The 19,831-nt window shown below is 42.9% G+C and overlaps 1 protein-coding gene across 1 annotated transcript in view; it reads right to left on the bottom strand.

Moving 5' to 3' along the window:
* The window catches only part of COL25A1 (collagen type XXV alpha 1 chain), a 550,081-nt gene that overhangs the window by 24,771 nt on the left and 505,479 nt on the right, over window positions 1–19,831 (bottom strand). The window contains 10 exon segments of the mRNA XM_039913724.1: window positions 5,508–5,561; window positions 7,151–7,186; window positions 11,210–11,290; window positions 13,381–13,407; window positions 14,679–14,729; window positions 15,289–15,330; window positions 15,333–15,353; window positions 16,688–16,740; window positions 16,743–16,767; window positions 18,938–18,982. Of these exon segments, the coding sequence (XP_039769658.1) occupies window positions 5,508–5,561; window positions 7,151–7,186; window positions 11,210–11,290; window positions 13,381–13,407; window positions 14,679–14,729; window positions 15,289–15,330; window positions 15,333–15,353; window positions 16,688–16,740; window positions 16,743–16,767; window positions 18,938–18,982 (435 nt within the window).

Raw genomic sequence — 19,831 nt, 5'->3', positions numbered from 1 at the left:
CAAGGTGGTCAGGATTACTCAAGAGGAAGGGTAGGACCTTTGGTGAAGGAGTAGAGCCAGTGAAGTGGGTGTGGGAGGAGAGAGAGGAAGATGGGGGGGGGAAAATCAGTTCCAATTTATCACAGCTGAAATCAATTAGTATTAAATAATCGGTTATGGGTGAAATTGATCACACTTGAAATCAAGTAATCACAGCAGAAATCAATGGGGAGTCAATCTGGAGGGAGAGGAAAGGGGAGGGAGGAAGTAAAGGATATAAAAATAAATTTTAAAAAAAAGATAAAATAATGAGGTATTTGATCGCAGCTGAAATAATTTAACTGGTTGCAGCTGAAATCAATTGAGTCATTTATCACAGCTGAAATCAATTGATAGATTACTTGGTTACAGCTGAATGCTATCAATCACAGGTGAACTCAATCAAGTCATTAATAAATCATAGGTGAAATCAATTGGTAACAGCTGAAATCAATCAAGTCATTAATTAATCACAGCTGAACTCCTTTGATTAATTGGTTACAGCTGAACTCCATTAATCACAGCTGAAACCAAGCAGTTCATTAATCACAGCTGAAATCAATTAATTGATTAATTGGTTACAGTTGAAAGCTATCACAGGTGAAATCAATCAAGTCATCAATGAATCACAGCTGAACTCCTTTAATTGATTAATTGGTTACATCTGAAAGCTATCAATCACAGGTGAAATCAATTGGTAACAGCTGAAATCAATTAATTGATTAATTGTTTACAGCTGAAAGTCATTAATCACAGGTGAAATCAATCAAGTCACTAATAAATCACAGGTGAAATCAGTCATCATTAATCACAACTGAACTCCTTTAATTGATTAATTGGTTACAGCTGAACTCCATTAATCACAGCTGAATGCAATCAGTTCATTAATCACAGCTGAAATCAAATAATAGATTAATTGGTTACAGCTGAATGCTATCAATCACAGGTGAAATCAATCAAGTCATTAATAAATCACAGGTGAAATCAATTAACAGCTGAAATCAATTAATTGATTAATGGGTTACAGCTGAAAGCTATCAATCACAGGCGAAATCAATTGGAAACAGCTGAAATCTATTAATTGGTTACAGCTGAAAGCCATTAATCACAGGTGAAATCAATTGGTAACATCTGAAATCAAGCCATTAATCACAGCTGAACTCCTTTGATTAATTGGTTACAGCTGAACTCCATTAATCACAGCTGAAACCAATCAGTCATTAATCACAGCTGAAATCAATTAATAGATTAATTGGTTACAGCTGAAATCAATCAAGTCATTAATGAACCACAGGTGAAATCAGTTGGTAACAGCTGCAATCAATCAAGTCATTAATCACAGCTGAACTCCTTCAATTGATTAATTGGTGACAGCTGAAAGCTATCAATCACAGGTGAAATCAGTCATTAATATATCACAGGTGAAATCAATTGGTAACAGCTGAAATCAATTAATTGATTAATGGGTTACAGCTGAAAGCCATTAATCACAGGTGAAATCAATCAAGTCATTAATAAATCACAGGTGAAATCAATTGTCATTAATCACAGCTGAAATCAATCAGTTTATTAATCACAGCTGAAGTCAATAGATTAATTGGTTACAGCTGAAAGCTATCACAGGTGAAATCAATCAAGTCATTAAAAAATGACAGGTGAAATCAATTGGTAACAGCTGAAATCAATTAATTGATTAATGGGCTACAGCTGAAAGCCATTATCACAGGTGAAATCAAGTCATTAACAAATCACAGGTGAAATCAATTGGTAACAGCTGAAATCAATTAATTAATGGGTTACAGCTGAAAGCTATTAGTCACAGGTGAAATCAATCAAGTCATTAATAAGTCACAGGTGAAATCAATTGGTAGCAGAAATCAATCAAGGCAGTCACAGCTGAACTCCTTTAATTGGTTACAGCTGAACTCCATTAATCACAGCTGACACCAATCAGTTCATTAATCACAGCTGAAGTCAATTAATAGATTAATTGGTTACAGCTGAAATCAATTGATTAATGGGTTAGAGCTGAAAGCCATTAATCACAGGTGAAATCAAGTCATTAATAAATCACAGGTGAAATCATTTGGTAACAGCTGAAATCAATTAACTGATTAATTGGTTAAATTGACTAATGGGTTACAGCTGAAAGCCATTAATCACAGGTGAAATCAACTCATTAATAAATTGGGGTGAAATCAATTGGTAACAGCTGAAATCAATCACAGCTGAACTCCTTCAATTGATTAATGGGTTACAGCTGAAAACCATTAATCACAGGTGAAATCAATCAAGTCACTAATAAATCACAGGTGAAATCAATTGGTAACAGCTGAATCAATTAATTGGTTAAATTAACTAATGGGTTACAGCTGAAAGCCTTTAATCACAGGTGAAATCAATCAAGTCATGAATAAATCAGGGGTGAAATCAATTGGTAATAGCTGAAATCAATCAAGTCATTAATTAATCCCAGCTGAACTCCTTTAATTGATTAATTGGTTACAGCTGAACTCCATTAATCACAATTGAAACCAATCGGTTCATTAATCACAGCTGAAATCAATCTGGCTGGACATGTTTCATTTTCTGGAGGAAGGAAAGGAAGGAAGGGAAGGAAGGAAGGGAAGGAAGGAAGGAAAGGAAGGAAAGGAAGGGAAGGAAGGAAGGAAGGAAGGAAGGGAAGGGAAGGGAGGAAGGGAGGGAAGGGAGGGAAAGGGAGGAAAGGAGGAAAGGGAGGAAGGGAGGAAAGGAGGAAAGGGAGGAAAGGGAGGGGAAGGAAGAGAAAGGAGGGAAGGAAGGAAGAAGGAAGGCCCCGACTGCGATTTTGCTTTCCGTGGTGTTCCTGGCCCCATTTGTTGGGGTGAGTGCCCTTCGAAAGGTCCTGGGAGTCTGAGATTCCTGAGCTCTGTTTCCACCTCTTCCACTTGATTGGTTGGTTACCTTGGGCAAGTCACTTCACTTCCTTGTGCTTCAGTTATCTTCTCTGTCAAACGAGGCTGAAGACTCTGAACCCCATGTGGAACAGGACCTGTGTCCAACCTGATTACTGTGTATCCTCCCCGGTGCTTAGTACAGGGCCTGGTGCACAGTAAGTGCTTCACAAGTAGCCCCACTATTTTTATTATGAGTTTTGACCTCTGCACATAAAGACTCTTATAGGGTACCACACATGCACACACATATTAAGCCCGTCGATTAGACCGTAAGCCCGTCAAAGGGCAGGGACCGTCTCTATCTGTTACCGATTTGTACATTCCAAGCGCTTAGTACAGTGCTCTGCACATAGTAAGCGTTCAATAAATACTATTGAATGAATGAATGGTCATCTCATTATACACAACTATTGTGAAGGTAAGAGAGACAATGTTGTGTGACCTGTAAGGTTAATTAAACTGTTTGTCCCTCTGGATTTAATTTTTCACTGCAGATGGAAACACTGCTTGGCCGTAAAGAAATTGAAAGGCTTTGCTCTGTATACACCACAGTCCTTGGGCCATGTTCTGCTTAGTTTCCTTTAAATGAAAATGAAATACATTGAATTTTACTGGGGAAAAAAGACTTGAGTGCTGTAATGTCCCTTCACATGCAACCTAGCATTTAGTTCCCAAGGTCATGGACTTACCCCAACTTGGAACAGTACTTTTTAAAAATAGGAATTGTCTTTTTTAGAGTGGATAATGAGGCGGCTTTATCTGACCTGACAAAAGTCACCGTGGCTTTGTGCCAGATAGAAATACCTTCCTTCTGAGCTGAAAAGAGTTTCAAGAGTCATCACTGCAGGTATTAAATGTTTTAAAAACCTAAACGTTCATCGATGTGACTAGCTGGGAGGCCCCTTGCTACCTCAAAGGACTTAGATTTTACTGTGCTCAAAACAAATGGCATTAAAGTTGGGAAACAACGTGGCCTGGTAGCGGCCTAGGAACATGGCCTGGGAGTCAGATGACCCATATTGTAATCCCGTTCCTCCACTTACCTGCTGTGTGACCTTGGGCAAGTCACTTCACATCTCTGTGCCTCAGCTTCCTCAACTGGAGAACAGGGATTCAATGCCTAGTCTCCTTCCACCTCAGACTCTGAGCTCCATGTAGGATAGGGACTTTCTCCAACCTGATGAATTTGTATCTATCCCAGTACTTAGAATGGTGCTAGATACAGTAAGCAGCGTGGCTCAGTGGAAAGAGCTCGGGCTTTGGAGTCGGGGGTCATGAGTTCGAATCCCAGCTCTGCCACTTGTCAGCTGTGTGACTGTGGGCAAGTTACTTAACTTCTCTTTGCCTCAGTTCCCTCATCTGTAAAATGGGGATGAAGACTGTGAGCCCCACGTGGGACAACCTGATTCCCCTGTGTCTACCCCAGCGCTTAGAACAGTGCTCTGCCCCTAGTAAGCGCTTAACAAATACCAATATTATTATTAGTAGTAGCAAGCACTACTTGGCAGGAAATGCGTCCTTGAACACCGGTGTGGGCAGGCAATGGGTCTACCAATTCTGTTGCGCTGTACTCTTCCAAGCACTTAGTACAGTGCTCAGCACACAGTAAGTGCTCAATAAATACCATTGGCTAATTGATTCATTCATTCTGGCGTTAACCCACCGGCAGGTGTTACATATTAACGGGTCTGGTGTGTGTCATTGAGAAGCAACGTGGTCTGGTGGAAAGAACCTGGGCCAGGGAGGCAGAAAGGTCTGGATTCTATTCCCAGGTCCACCACTTGTCTGCTTTATGACTTTGGGCCAGTCACTTCATTTCTCTGGGTCTCAGTTATCTCATCTGTAAAACGGAGATGAAGACTCTGAGCCCATGTGGGAGAGGGACTGAGTCCAACCTGATTACCTTGTATCTCCCTCGGCGCTTAATATAGTGCCTGGTACATATTAAGCACTTAAATATCAGTTTTTATTATTATTATTACTGAGCACAGGTGAGCTGGGTTCTAATACCAGCTCATCCTCTTGCCTACTCTGAGACCTCGGGCAAGTCACTTAGCAACTCTGTGACTCAGTTTCCTCAGCTGTAAAATAAAGATTGAACACCTGCTCTCCATCCTCTCCAGGCTGTGATCCCCATGTAGGGCAGGGACTGTGTGTGATTTGATTGTATAATAATAATAATGTTGGTATTTGTTAAGTGCTTACTATGTGCAGAGCACTCTTCTAAGCGCTGGGGGATACAAGGTGATCGGGTTGTCCCACGTGGGGCTCACAGTCTTTATCCCCATTTTACAGATGAGGTAACAGGCACAGAGAAATTAAGTGACTTGCCCACAGTCACACAGCTGACAAGTGGCAGAGCTGGGATCCGAACCCATGACCTCTGACTCCCAAGCCCGAGCTCTTTCCACTGAGCCACGCTGATCTTAGCTTGGTCCTTGGTGCATGGTGAGTGATTAAACAAGTACCACAATTATTAACGTTCGTTTCCGCCCCTTGACTTCCCTGGGTACAAGAAATTTGACCAACTCCACAAACCCCTTTGCAACTTACTCTTTCTCCTTTGGGACCTGCCGGACCATGGGGACCCATAGGCCCATCTGTACCCTAAAAGAAAAAGAAAGGAAAACACGGCAGAGGTTATACCACAAAGTATCACGGGAAAAGCGATATGGGCTTAATAAGGGCCCAGACTAGTCTCCGACCTTCTTTCACTAGCTGAAAGAACACTCTTACTCAGTTCTAACGCAGCCTCATCTTTGGATTAGCTGGCTTTGATTGAATACCTTTCATCCATCCCTGGCAGATATTGAGAACTTACTATGTACAGAGCACTGTACTAACCACGTGGGAGAGTACAATGGAGGATGCCAACAACTTTACTGAGACATGTGCTCTTGGGTTGAGTTATGCCAATTTATGAGTCAGGAGGCAAATCTAGAATCAATGAAGATTTTTTTTTTTTATAAATGGCATTTGTTAAGCACTTATGCGTACCAGGCACGATGCTAAGCGCCGTGGGAGATACAAGCTAGTCAGTTGGGACCCAGTTCATTCCCCTCACGGTCTTAATCTCCATTTTACAGATGAGGTAACTGCAGCTCAGAGACGTGACTTGCCTAAGGTCACACAGTAAATGAATGGCAAAGCTAGGATGAGAACCCAGGACCTTCTGATTCCCAGGCCTGTACTCTGTCCACGAGGCCATACTGCTTGAGACCTGGTTGGAAGTTTTATTCAAAGGACATAGCTGTACTCCCCTCAGGGCTTTTTTCCCCACCCAGCACTTTCCTTCTGGATCTCTGTGGTCTTCCACAGAGACCAGATTTGCATTTGCAGTTCATCTGTTTTAAGGATTGGCACGCTTAGAAGTCAGGAATGGGAGGGGGAGGCACCTTTTCTCCACACCTCTTTCTGATTTCCTCATTACCCAGGCTGTCAGAGGTACCCATTTACCCAGTTTACTCTGGCCATGCGTCATGTTTTGGACTCCTAACATTTTGGACGCTCATAGCGCTCCAAACCATTGTGGGCTTCTTGCTGAAAGCCACGGTGGGTGAAAAGCACTGAAAGATGGCATTCAAATGGCAGGAGAGCCATTGAAGACTAGTAATTCTCAGGAGGAAATCATCTTCCCGAGAAGAGCATCAACAGAGAACAGACAGCGAGTAGGGGGCGAGTCTCTTTCTCTTTAAACCCATTGTGGGGGCGGCGTTCTCTCAGGAAATCACAGAGAAGGAGGGTCTGGGTCAGAGCCAAAGTGTGTGGCAAGAAGAAACCATGTCACCATTTAGGCAGTTTATCCTACCAAGGTGTGAAATGATTTTCTCCTTCATATCACTGTGGGTAGGGAAGGTATCTGTTTTTCTGTTACACAGTGCTTGCCCAAGTGCTTAGGACGGTGCTCTGCACCGCTCAGTACGCTCAATGAATACGATCGAATGAACTGTGTTACATTGTACTCTCCCAAGCACTCAGTACAGTGCTCTCTAAGTGCTCAATAAATACCGCCGATTGATAGACACATCCCGGACTCCATTCTCTAATCTTCTCAGCCCTCTCTTTCCTGTCTCCCTCCCCGTCCAGCAGTCCCAGCACTGAAGACAAGGCAACGCGCTATCAATTAGGCTGATGTATCTGCTGTAAAGCACACGGACCTGGAAGCAAAGCATGCCACAGGAATACGAAGGACTCACCCGGGATCCTGGCTTTCCGTCTAAGCCAGATGCTCCCTGTGTGATTTAGGTTGGAAGCATGGACGGAGGGGGGTAACACGAATGACAAGAACATGAGATTAGTAATGGTGCTGATGAACAAATATAACAATTCCAACAACAAAATACACACTACTACAAGGTTCTGGAATGAGGATCACAGTGCTACAACTTGTTAGTTTTAAAAAAAAAAACAACACAAAACGATAAAGGTCCACAGATTTTGTGGCGTTTTTATGACATTTCTATGCCACGATTTAGAAGGTTAATCGATGTTCATAATGTGAATCGCAAAGTAATGGCTAGAATAATCATAGATTGCAATCTTATTGTCAACTGAGCCGTAACAGGCTATCTCCCGACTATCACTTCCCACAGCGGGTGGAAACATCAGGGAAAAGTAGTGCACCAGAGCACATCAGTGGAAAACAAACCAGAAAAGGGAGTTTAGTACCGTACCCCTGGGTGCCCCCCAAATAGTAAATATGCGTCTGTATTAAATTGGATTCATACCACATACCACGTATGTATGTACATATGCCCCCACATACACTCACTCACTCTCTATCTCCTCTGCTGAGCTGGCCCTGGTAAGCCAGAATGGAAAATTGAGAACAGCTGAAGAGGGAATCTAATAATAATAATAATGTTGGTATTTGTTAAGCGCTTACTATGTGCAGAGCACTGTTCTAAGCGCTGGGGTAGATACAGGGTCATCAGGTTGTGCCACTTGAGGCTCACAGTTAATCCCCATTTTCCAGATGAGGTAACTGAGGCACAGAGACGTGAAGTGACTTGCCCACAGTCACACAGCTGACAAGTGGCAGAGCTGGGAGTCGAACCCATGACCTCCGACTCCCAAGCCCGGGCTCTTTCCCCTGAGCCAAGCTGCTCAGGATGTAGTAGAATTCTAATGCCGTCCCAAGGACAAGGGCAGACTGGAGGGGTTAGGTGCCTTGATATCAGGGGGGAGAACAAAATAAAAATGCCTCTCACTCCAGAAACTGCCTAGAACAGGTAAAGGCAAATGACCCTTATTTAACGTCTGCATTTGTTCCGCAGAGGATGAGAAGTGGAATAGTTTAAAGTAGCCCACTCTTTCTGAGCCATCTCTTAAGTGACTCCGTCGACTGTGAATTTTCCTTTACATAAAACCATCTCGAAATTGATTCTGGGAGGGAAGAGGTCGCGGTAAGGGAGGATAATGAATCTCTTCGACGGAGTCATTTCTCTGAAGATTCTGAAGAGATCAGTGGCCCGGCTCTACGCTGTGGGCCTCGGGACAGGAACTATTGACTTTCGGTGAATACAAGCAAATGAATGTATTCGAGAAAATGAATCGAATCCCTTATGTAAAGACAAACCACAGTTTGCTCCTCTCTGGAACTGCAGTTTGGCATATTAGGGGGCTGGCTGGCCTCTGGTGGAATCACTGTGAATAACAATTGAACACTGTTTTATTAAAAGTTGGCCATTATTTCGTCAATTTGGTTACCACTAGAGGGACTGCTCTGAAAGGGGAAAACCCAAAAAAACAATATCACCCCCTCCACCCCTCCAAAAAAATACCCAAAGCAAAAGAACCATTCAAAAAATCATCCCCCCTCCCCCAAAAAACCCCCAATCAAAATCACCCCAAAACTTACTACTACACATTTTTCAATGATGATTGAACGGGGAACCTTTCGAAGCATTCTGGGTTAGTTCTCAGAGTGAACATTTTTCTTACTGCAAGGCACATTAGGCCAGGGATCCATTTTGCAGGATTTAAACTGACGTTTTGACAGATTTTCAGTGTTTATTTCAAGCAGCACCTATTAACTGTCACTAGTTTGATACGGATGTTGGATTTCAAAGGCATGGATGTTTATTTTATGTCCTTTTAAAATGTATTGATTAGGGGATTGACGGTTTACGAAGACATTCATTCATTCAATAGTATTTACTGAGCGCTTACTATGTGCAGAACACTGTACTAAGCGCTTGGAATGTACAATTCGGCAACAGATAGAGACAGTCCTTGCCCCATTGACGGGCTTACAGTCTAGACCGTAAACCATTTTGGCAATATTCTCTCATGTATCAAAGTAACTAATACTAGTGATAGTATTTATGTGCCTCCCCTCTGTGCAAAGCACTGTACTAAGTGCTGGGAAAGATTACACGAGTGAGAATTAGACATGGTGACTACTGGTTTTTTCCTTCTAAGGTGTACATTAGTATCCATTGAAATTCTCTTAGTTAATCCAATTATTAAGTGCCATAATTTATGCCAATTCTGAGTGGCTTGTAAAAAACAAAACAAAGGTCTACTGTACTAGAAAAATAAAATGGGTCCTGCAGTCCAAGTGATGCTATGTAATGAAACACATGTGACTGAGTTATTGTTTACAAAACAAAAATTATTTCAGTATTACCCCTACTGTTCCATTAATTTCTAACATAAATAAGGCATGACTTTCAGCCGGGGCAGTATCTGTGGCTATGAGTCACTTAAAACAGTCATGCAGCATAGCCTAATAAGAAGAGCATGGGCTTGGGAGTCAGGACGTGGATTCTAATCCTGGCTCTGACAATTGCTTGCCCTGTGACATTGAGCAAGTCACTTAAATTCTCTGTGCCTCAATTTCCTCAACTGTAAAATCTGTTCTCCCTCCATCTTTAATTGTGAGCCCCATTTGGGACAGAAGCTTCTTCCACCTTGATCGTCTCTACCCTGGCCCTTAAAACAGTGCTCGGTCCCAAGTAAGCGCATAAATACCATAAAAATAATAACAGCAATAATTAGCAAGGTGTTTCAAGCCCCAAGCATGAAAAAAATCAGTTGGAAATGCTCTGAATTTTGTTATTAAAAATGGAAGATTCAAGCCATTACACTCAGCACTGCGCTTGTTTACTAGGCACGGTTAACACAGAAAAGTGGGAGCAGATTGTGAGGATTTTGTGATCTTATTGGCAAGAACAACCTCACATTCTAGATTTAAGTCCACTAGATCTTTTCATTTATATAATCACTGCAGTCTTTGGGCTGGCTCTGTATTATGTATCCCAAAGGGTTTTATTTGTGTTTGTTCTTCCCATAGGATGGCTATGTTGTGTATTTGTGTTTTCACTATTTCATCCTTCCGTATATCCCCTCTCTTATTCTTAGATTATAGAGGGCCAGGGATTGTGTTTAATTTTCACCAGTGTCTTTTGTTTTTTCCCCCAGGACTCATTCCAGTGGTCTCCACAAAGTAAGCAGTTAATAAATACCATTCCACCATCTCTCCTCCTCCTACTAGGAAATGGGACGGTAATCCTGTACCTTAGTTTGGTAACCTATATAAAGGACTCCCTTCCCTATTGCTTTCTTTCTTTCCTTACTTCTGCCCGTGACTGTAAGCTCGATGTGGGCAGGAATGTGTCTGCTATTTCTGAGGTATGGCACTCTCCCAAGTGCTTAATACAGTGCTCTGCACATAGTAAGCGCTCAATAAATACCACCGATCGATTGATACCCCTCACTCCAATGGCATTTGGAAAACAAACAACATGAAACATTCAAAACACAATGCGATTAATATACAGGGTCACAGCATCACCTCACACCATTAACAATGACCAACTGCATACCTGCCAACACTGGAAAGCTAAGGAGTGGGATTCTAGGGTAGAAAAGGTGATTGGGGAGGGGGAGGGCTTTAAAATGCATTGGATTTCCAGTGATTTCTGAAGGGATCAGGGGGAAAAAAATGGGACTTGTTTGCTAAGGGGAAAAATAGGGATAGAGGCACACTATTTTCCCAAGTCGGGAAGGGTTGGCATGTATGCAAGTGAAGTATGACGAAACAGTGACAGCATCAGAATAGGGTGTTACTTCTGACACAAGTACACACTCGAGGCAAATGAAACAGGACTGCTGCTCTGCTCCAACATGGCATATTTTAAAATCGATTTTCAACCACAAAACCATGCTTCCGAGTAAACCAGAGTTCTTGGTGAAGAATAGAAAGAGAAGTTTGAGATTTGCACTGAAATCAAAGAGCTTTCTTTACTTACTGGAAGACCAAGGGGTCCTCTGTCACCCTTTTGACCCGGTTCACCCTTCAATCCTTTAGACCATTTAACCCCTGGTTCACCCTAAATGCAAAAGTAAATGCCAATTTTGGTTGCTATTATGGGTGGTAAAAGCTGGGACAGAAGAGAGCCAGTCATTAAAATGTCTGCAAATTCCAGTTTGGGAATTAACAACGGAGTCGAGATGGGACGATCTCAATTGGGTATCTTGGAGCCTTTTGAAAATGGATTGTCGCCACAGGCGGCAGGCAGACCAAAGTCCGATTCCAGTCTATGGGGATGCGTTGTGAGTCAAGGCATCATCTCCGACATTTGTGTCTCCCAGATATCTGGAAATGCATTCCGATTTCGCACTATGCCCCTGGGATCAAGGACTTCTGTCACAGGTGTCAAGGAATTCACAGAGGTGCTGGGCAGTGGATGCCCGCTCTCCTAGAATAGCCAACTGGAATGTGCAGACAGTCTTATATATAGACATTCTAAATCTTTAAGCATTTAAAACACCTCCCGGGGGACTATGGGCTGGAATGATATCATGGCAGGGTACTTCCTGACAATTTAACTAAAGAAAAAGGTTGCTCGCCCCATAGCAACCAATGCATTAGTTTTCAGGAGATTAAATTTACAATGATTTAGATGCATATCCTGTGGCATTTGGTTGGAGAAAAATATGGGTGAAAATTCAAGTGTTTTAGAGAGCTTCAAACATTTATGGGTCCAGTCCTCAGAGTGAAACAGAATGTCCACTCTGGGTTCAAGATTACACAACTACCTTGAAGCGCCATTTGAAGCAAAGAAAAGCTGAGTAAATATTGTTTCTGGTTGGATAAAATGTTTTTTTCAAAATAGCATCAAGATGGATTGACAACGTGCTGGCACTATGGATTATCCAGGTTTGCGCATGTTTGTGCCTTACAAATGGAAGAGAAATGGATGGCATTAAAAATGCCAAGAACAGTCTTGAAAGGATGAGTAAAGGGGCATGGTAACTATAGAATTGATCCTTGGTACAGTGTTTCTCCTACTGCTTCGCTGAACAGATAGGAGAGCATCTAGAATTTAAGCTCCTTGTGGGCAGGGATTGTATATTGTAGTCTCCCAAGTGCTCAGGACAATGCTGTGCACGCAGTAAGCACTCAATAAATACCACTGATGGTTTGATTACAAGGTTCCTGTTTCTCTCCCAAAGAGATTCAGTTGTTTTTTCTTCCACTGAGGTCAAAATCTTACAAAATCTTAGATTAATAATGATCATGAAAATCTGGCTGAGGGGGCGGGGAGGTAAGAGGAGAGGGAGGGGGAATGAGGAAGGATCTTAAAGAGAAAAGCTGTTACTGAAACATCAAATGGTAACCTGCTCTGTGTGTGTGTGTGTGTGTGTTTTGCAGACCCAAAGCCATGTTTGCAATGTAGGGTATTTATAAAATACGAATTTTAAATATCAACTTTGCATGCATTATAGATGGCTGGAAGTAAAAACAATCCCCCAGGAGCACTGACCAGGAGCAAGGTTCCTGGGGTGGGTGGGAACGGAGGAAGAAATAAAAGCTAAAACATGTCCACTATCCGTATGCCCAGATCCATTTCCATATCCAGACATTAAATGTCTGTCTCCCCCTCTAAACCGAAGCTTGTTGTGGGCAGGAGCAGATCTACCAACTCTGTTGAATTGCACTCTTCAAGCACTTAGTACAGTGCTTTGCACAGTAAGCGCTTCAATAAATACACGGATTTGATTGATATTCCCGAAGTCCAACCCTGCCCCTAAAATGAGAATTGACTCCCAATCGCAGTCTTCTAATTCCAGAGTAAAAACCCGATCGAGTTCAACCTTCAGCAACCCCCCCTGGTGGCTTTTTAAATTAAATTGGCCTGGCAAAAACTTCAGAAAGGACATGGGGCACCCAAGGATTGCAAATACAAGAATAGCCAGTCTCTGGATTGTAGCATTCCATTGGTTGGGACCGATTTTTTATCCTGATTTCTCTAGGGATATTTTTTAAACATCCGAATGCTTAAAGATTAGGAACGCGTCAACATTATCTGACAAATAAATGAGACAGAGACAAACATAGCAACATGCATCACTGTGAATAACAAGGAACAGAGTATAAAAAGTGTCCGTTTCAAGATCTGGGGAAACAGCTGCTTACCTTTGGTCCTGGAAGCCCATGAGGACCCTGGAAACAGAGCGCAGCTTTCGATTAAGAACTAGTCCATCATTGCCACCAGGTGGCCCATAGAATTTAAAATAACACCTACGCCAGCCACCAGCCCCTTCACCTTTGTGTCCTAAAAGTATCCTGTACTAGACGCACAATTATGGTGCTTGGATCTTGAGCTAATGAGGTGCCATTCTGGTAGGGGACTGTCAAGAACAAAGTTCTGTCATCTCTCAAGGGCTTTTTACACCCTGTTGGAAAGAGGGGGAGGTGTTCTGGGCAGAAACCATCATGGTAACTGGAGGTAGATAGATGAATTATTTGACGTGTTCATGTCCATTCCAGCTCTTGATGAGAATGGTGTCTATATGCATATAGACACCATATATATCTATATATATATCTATATATATCTCAATACATCAATCATCAATAACGTGTGTGTGTGGAGTATGTTGTCTGTGTAGAGAAGCAGTAAGTTAGAGCATGGGCCTGGTGGGGTCAGAGAGACCTAGTTCTAATCCCAGGTCTGCACCATTCTGCTGTGTGACTTGGGGCAAGTCACTTCACTTCTCTGGGCCTCAATTCCCTCATCTGTAAAATGGGGATTAAGAGGGTGAGCCCCATGTGCGACAGGATATATGACTCTAAGCTTGTGAGGGCAGAAAATGTGTCTCTGTTACTGTTATATTGTACTCTTCCAAGTGCTTAGTACAGTGCTCTGCACACAGCGTTCAATCAATATGTAATGAATGAACAGAGGACACCATTTTCATTTATTATGTGATCAAATGCAGTTCAGAGCAACGGTTAGCAGTTGAATTCTTTAATAATAGTAATAGAAGAAGCTAATGGATTTAAATTCATTTACCATGACAGCTACTTAGTATTCAGGTCAACAATTTTCATTCAAAGCCCTTGAAAAATCTCTTAGTAGCAGCCAGGATTATCACCGCCAGATTGCCAATGGGAATATGACTAACGGGCTAAATGACTTGACTAAGGTCACACAATGCCATTCTAGTTTTAGAGCTTTTCTGTCCCGGTCTAGCGCATCTCTGCCTTCCTCCTAGCAGGAAACGATGCAGTATGTCGGTAAATAGCAACGAGCAGCAATCCAAGTCGGCACACCTCCTGTTTTCTGTGAGGTACGCTTCTCAATGAGTACTGCGTGGCTAATATCCACCCACTGCTCACTAAACAAGCCCAAGTGTATTTGTGGACTTGGTGACATACTCCTGCTGCTGGTTGAGGAATACAACACTCTGTTTTGGTTAGAAGGGACTTACCATAGGCCCCGGTGGGCCATGAGAACCGGGTGGTCCTGGCGGGCCAATAATCTACAGATCAAACAAAACAAAATGGAGTTAGTCCCTATCCTATTTACGGCCGATCTGATTCCGTTCCCTCATTCTCGTTCTCGGCTCCCGTCCCCGACAATAGCGTAAAGAGGAGTTCTGTACTAAAGAATACCTCCAGAGAAGACACTCTCTTCAAAAAAGGGAAAGTAATGGAATCCTCCCATTCTCCCTCACAGTTAATTACTAGATAAAACATGAAGTTGAAACTGACCGGTTTACTCTTCTAATACCGAGGAGGGGCTCCAGAAGAGAACAATTAACTCCGTTTTGCACCCGCAAGACCTCTGCCTGCAGGTTGTGATGGAAAGGCAGTGATTTTTTTTCCCCCTCGGGACCGGACAGTGCTCAGAAAAATCGCTTCTATGCTGCTTTCCGGAGACAGAGCCCATTGGCCGAGCTGACAGAAATTTCCTCTTGGTCTGACGCACCGAGACATGAGCAGTTGTTTAACCATCTGGTGTAAATAGGGGCTGGCATATCACGGGCTGCCTCCTTGAGGTTTGTGGAGAGCCGAGGGGGTCGTGCAGTAGTGACTTACGGAAGGGCCCTGAGGACCAGGCAGACCCCGAGTCTCCTTTTTCTTCCTTTCGCACCATTCGAACCCTATAGGAAGCAAGGAGAATAGTCATGTCAGATCCTCCACTGTCACAAACCCATTCCCATTAGCAACCTGCCGCTCCTTTGACTGTTTGTTTAAGCGCTTCCTTATGTGCCAGGCACTAAGCGCTGGGTGGATAAGGCAAATCGGGCTTGGGACACAGTCCCCTGTCCCATGTGGGTCTCACAATCTCCAGCCCCATTTTACAGATGAGGGAACTGAGGCACAGAGAAGTGATTTGCCCAAGGTCACACAGCAGACAAGTGGCAGAGAGGGGATTAGAACTGTGACCTTCTGACTCCCAGTCCTGTGCTCTATCCACCACACTCGCTGCTTCTCCGAGACCCTCGACCTGCTTTATGAGGTCACTAGTCAAAGGAGAAAGGTGGCTATTCTCTCTCGCTCTCTTTTTATGGTTTTGTACCAAAATAGCCCTATTGTCCAAGCACCTTGAATCTGTAGAGGAGAGGGGTGGTGCTCACAAAATCCTAGATGGGGCAGGCCTGCAAACCCTGCTGTGGCCTTGGGGGGAATTTAGCGGAACCCCCACTGATTATTTTCCCTCCGATGAATATGACAGTGACAAAAACTTGCAATTCGTCACCCCCTTCCAGCCCCACAGAGCTTATGTACATAGTTGTAATTTATTTATATTAATGACTGTCTCCCCCTCTAGACAGTAAGCTCATCGTGGGCAGGGAATGTATCTGCCTAGTGTTATATTGAAATCTCCCAGTGTTCAGTGCTCTGCACGCAGTAAGCGCTCAATAATAGGACTGAATGAAAGCTATCTGGCCATGTCACCGAACTCTTCCAGAGGCAGGTGCTCCAAGTCACTTCATTCTTTCCGAGGCAGGAGGCTGGGGGAATGTGGCCGGGCGGCGGGGACTGGTCAAGACAGAAGGTCCGGCTCTCGGGCCCTGCTCTCGGGCCCACGGAAACTGAATAGCAATCTGGCCAGTCAGCGCAATCCAGATGCCAATCTGGGGATCTGCAAAAAGGGGCATCTGCAGGGCTAGAGGAAGCCAAACACCACGCAGTCTCCCCTGAGAGGAGGAAGCCACGAGCCGCAGATCAGGATGTCATTTCTGTGGCCTGCACGGGACTCCTCTTGGTCAAAGTTTGGACTGCCTGCTCCCCAGGGCTGGAATCTTGTCAACCTATTTGACCGTACTCTCCCACATGCTTATGTATAGCGCTCTGCACACAGTTAGTGCTCCATACAGTACCATTGATTGATTAGGACAGTTTTCCCTCACTCACTGGCTGTCCCCAACCCCTTCCTCCAGTCCCAGACCAGCCAGTTATCAAAAAAGAGAAAAACATCTTTACCAACTACCGGTAACCCAGGGAGTCCAATTCCTCCCTTTTCTCCTGGAAGGCCAGAGTCCCGATGTCTCCCTTTGAGCCTTTCAGACCCTGAAAACAAGACACTTTTTAGTTCACAATTCATAACGTTCCTTAGATCCCAACTTGGATGTATTTCCCGATCAGGCAGGCCCAAGGGCAGGTGAGCAGAACTTGCGGCTTGCAGTTTAAAGAAGTCTGATTACTCTAGCGAGCACTTAGTACAGTGCTCTGCACATAGTAAGCGCTCAATAAATACGATTAATGAATACTATTAAAAAAAATCTATTCTCTCTTCTACTAAGAATTTGAGCCCTATGTGTGATGGGATCGGGTCTGACCTTATTATATGATATCTACCCCTGTTCTTAGAGCAGTGCTTGGTTCATAGTAAACACTCAACAAATATCACAATTATTGTTATGATGATGTCATATCAGCTTCCCTTGGGATACCCAAATAATAATAATAATGTTGGTATTTGTTAAGCGCTTACTATGTGCCGAGCACTGTTCTAAGCGCTGGGGTAGATACAGGGTAATCAGGTTGTCCCACGTGAGGCTCACAGTTAATCCCCATTTTACAGATGAAGGTAACTGAGCACAGAGAAGTTAAGTGAACTTGCCCACAGTCACACAGCTGACATGTGGCAGAGCTGGGAGTCGAACCATGACCTCTGACTCGGAATCCCAGGCCTCTTTCCACTGAGCCACGATAAGGACCCCTGTCCCAGTTGAGTCCTCCCAGGACTTGATGCAATTTAGGAAAACTCTTTGGAGATTCTGGGGAATCCAAAAGGGAACTGGACACAGGCACAGTCATGCTTTTAGGCCGCGCTTCACGCCACTAACCCAGTGATTCTGCTGATGACATAAATGCAGGTTGGGTATTGAGCACCTCAGGCTCGTAACAAATCCGCAAATCCACCCCCTTTCGACCTTTCAAAATGCCTGATGGTATATGTGAATTTCTCCTCCATAAAAAACTCTTCAATTAATAGCAACAACAACAATAATAGTATTTATTAAGCGCTAACTATCTGCCAACACACTGTTCTAAGCGCTGGAGTAGATACAAACAATCAGATTGTCTCAAGTGGGCTCACAGTCTTAATTGCCGTTTTATAGGTGAGGTAACAGACACAGAGAAGCGAAGTGACTTGCCCAAGATCACACAGCAGACAAGTGGCTGTGGAAAACGTCAATGATCAATGAAACACTTAACAGAATAGATAATAATAATTACAGTATTTGCTAAGCACTTACTATGTACCCAACACTGTTATGCACAGGGAGTTGTGACCAGAGACAAGGTTGTATACAAACAGGCCAGGGTTTTACATTATGTCCAGTAAAACTTTCTAGAAGCCATTGGCCTAGTGGAAAAATCACAAGCCTGGAAGGCAGAAGACCTCAATTCTAATCCCAGCTCCATCACTTCCCTGCCATGAGAACTTGGATAAGTCACTTTACTTCTCTGTTTCCTCAGTTTCTTCTTCAATATCTGTTCTCCCTCTCCTTTAGACTGTGAGTCCCTTGTGGGACAGGAACTGGGCCTGTCCTGATTATCTTACATCTACCCTCAGGTGATAAGTTTAGTGGCTTGGGCCACATAAGCAATTCATTTATTGATTAATTACTCCATTAGGAACTCACCCTATCACTCAGTAACAGTCATTTAATGTTGCCTATTATTTTCTAATAATAAAAAAAGAGGGAAAGCAAACTAGCCCACTTTTCTAGAAGCCGGCATGCAGATGCCCTAACTTTAACTGCTTTGGTAAGAACGAAACTGTCAAATTGGGTGTAGTCTTTCCCTTGGGAACAAACTAACAGGCAAACTGAGATCTAGAATGCCTCAGTGCAACAGATACAGGTGCCAATCATCCGAACCTTTTCCTAATAAGAGGGATCATTTAATTTTTAATCGTTTGGATTCCCTGGTAAAAGCAAGACTATTAACCAGGCTGCGCTATTTATACTTCGTGAAATCAATTAGTCATCAGTAAAACAGCAAACACCATCAAGATAGTTGAAAAGAAATGGGTAACTGTTTTAAAATGTCCCTTCTAAAAAAAACAACAAATGATTTTTAGCGTTTCACTGCAGAACCTACGGGGAGATATAGGGTACTGGATTGATATATTTCTGGGTTCCTGGACGTAACTTAAAATGAAATAATTTCATCATGAATCGACATGACTGTTGATGAGATCACAATTGAGAATGTCTTCAGGAGGTACCTGCTCTCCATCTGCTCCGGGTGTTCCTGGAGATCCTGGCTCTCCCTGCAGAACGAGATCGATAGCGTATCCTTCTCTAACTGTTATTTATCACTGATAAGAAACTACATTAAATAAAAGATGCTAGTCATTACAACAACACTTCTTACCAGCAAGCCACATCAGATGAAACAAATAGGGATGTCTAGGAACAGAGCCTCATAAAAACCCTATTACAACATCACAGTGCACATCTTATCTAAGTGAAGTGATATTTTCTGGAAATTTGTCTGTCACTACACTTGGAAGCACTCAGGATTTGATTTTCCCATTATAGTTTTCGCCTTTGGGAGAGGTGTATTGGGAGAAGCGAGCTCCAAATGTACAATAAAAGCCAAACCTATATGAACTCAAAACCAGGTGGGCAGGGCCCTGTTTCAAGATTTGGGAGCCACAGTAAAATTTTTCCCAAACTCCTGCAATGTCTCACTCAATTTCCAGGTAGGGAAAAGAGAGAGGTTCAAATCTTCTATTTTGCCAAGATACAATAAAAGGAAATGCTGGGTGTATTAGGAAACAGTTTAACTGACAAGGTTTGAACCCTGAATGTAAATTAACTGTTTCTTAGAATCAAGAAAAGGATCATCAGAGGATATAATAAAACCGTTGGACCAAACTGTTATTCATTAAACAATTTAGTATTGCCCACTGTGTTAGGAACGAGGTTGTTGACCGTTTACTGTTTCGCTGTTGACTCTTCAATGTGTGGCTTTATAAAATCCCTTAATAAAGTGTAAAGATTGTTTCCCTGTTTTAACTGAAGAGGACCAGTTGGAATAGAAATATAAACATTTACAAAGAATATTGCCAATGCCATAGGACTCATTTGGACAGCTCTGCATTTTGAAAGATAAC

This window comes from Ornithorhynchus anatinus, chromosome 12, assembly GCF_004115215.2.
Source record: "Ornithorhynchus anatinus isolate Pmale09 chromosome 12, mOrnAna1.pri.v4, whole genome shotgun sequence".
Lineage (NCBI taxonomy): Eukaryota > Metazoa > Chordata > Mammalia > Monotremata > Ornithorhynchidae > Ornithorhynchus > Ornithorhynchus anatinus.
The sequence above is the reverse complement of the archived record's forward strand: the minus strand, read 5'-3'. Positions and strand labels throughout refer to the sequence as shown.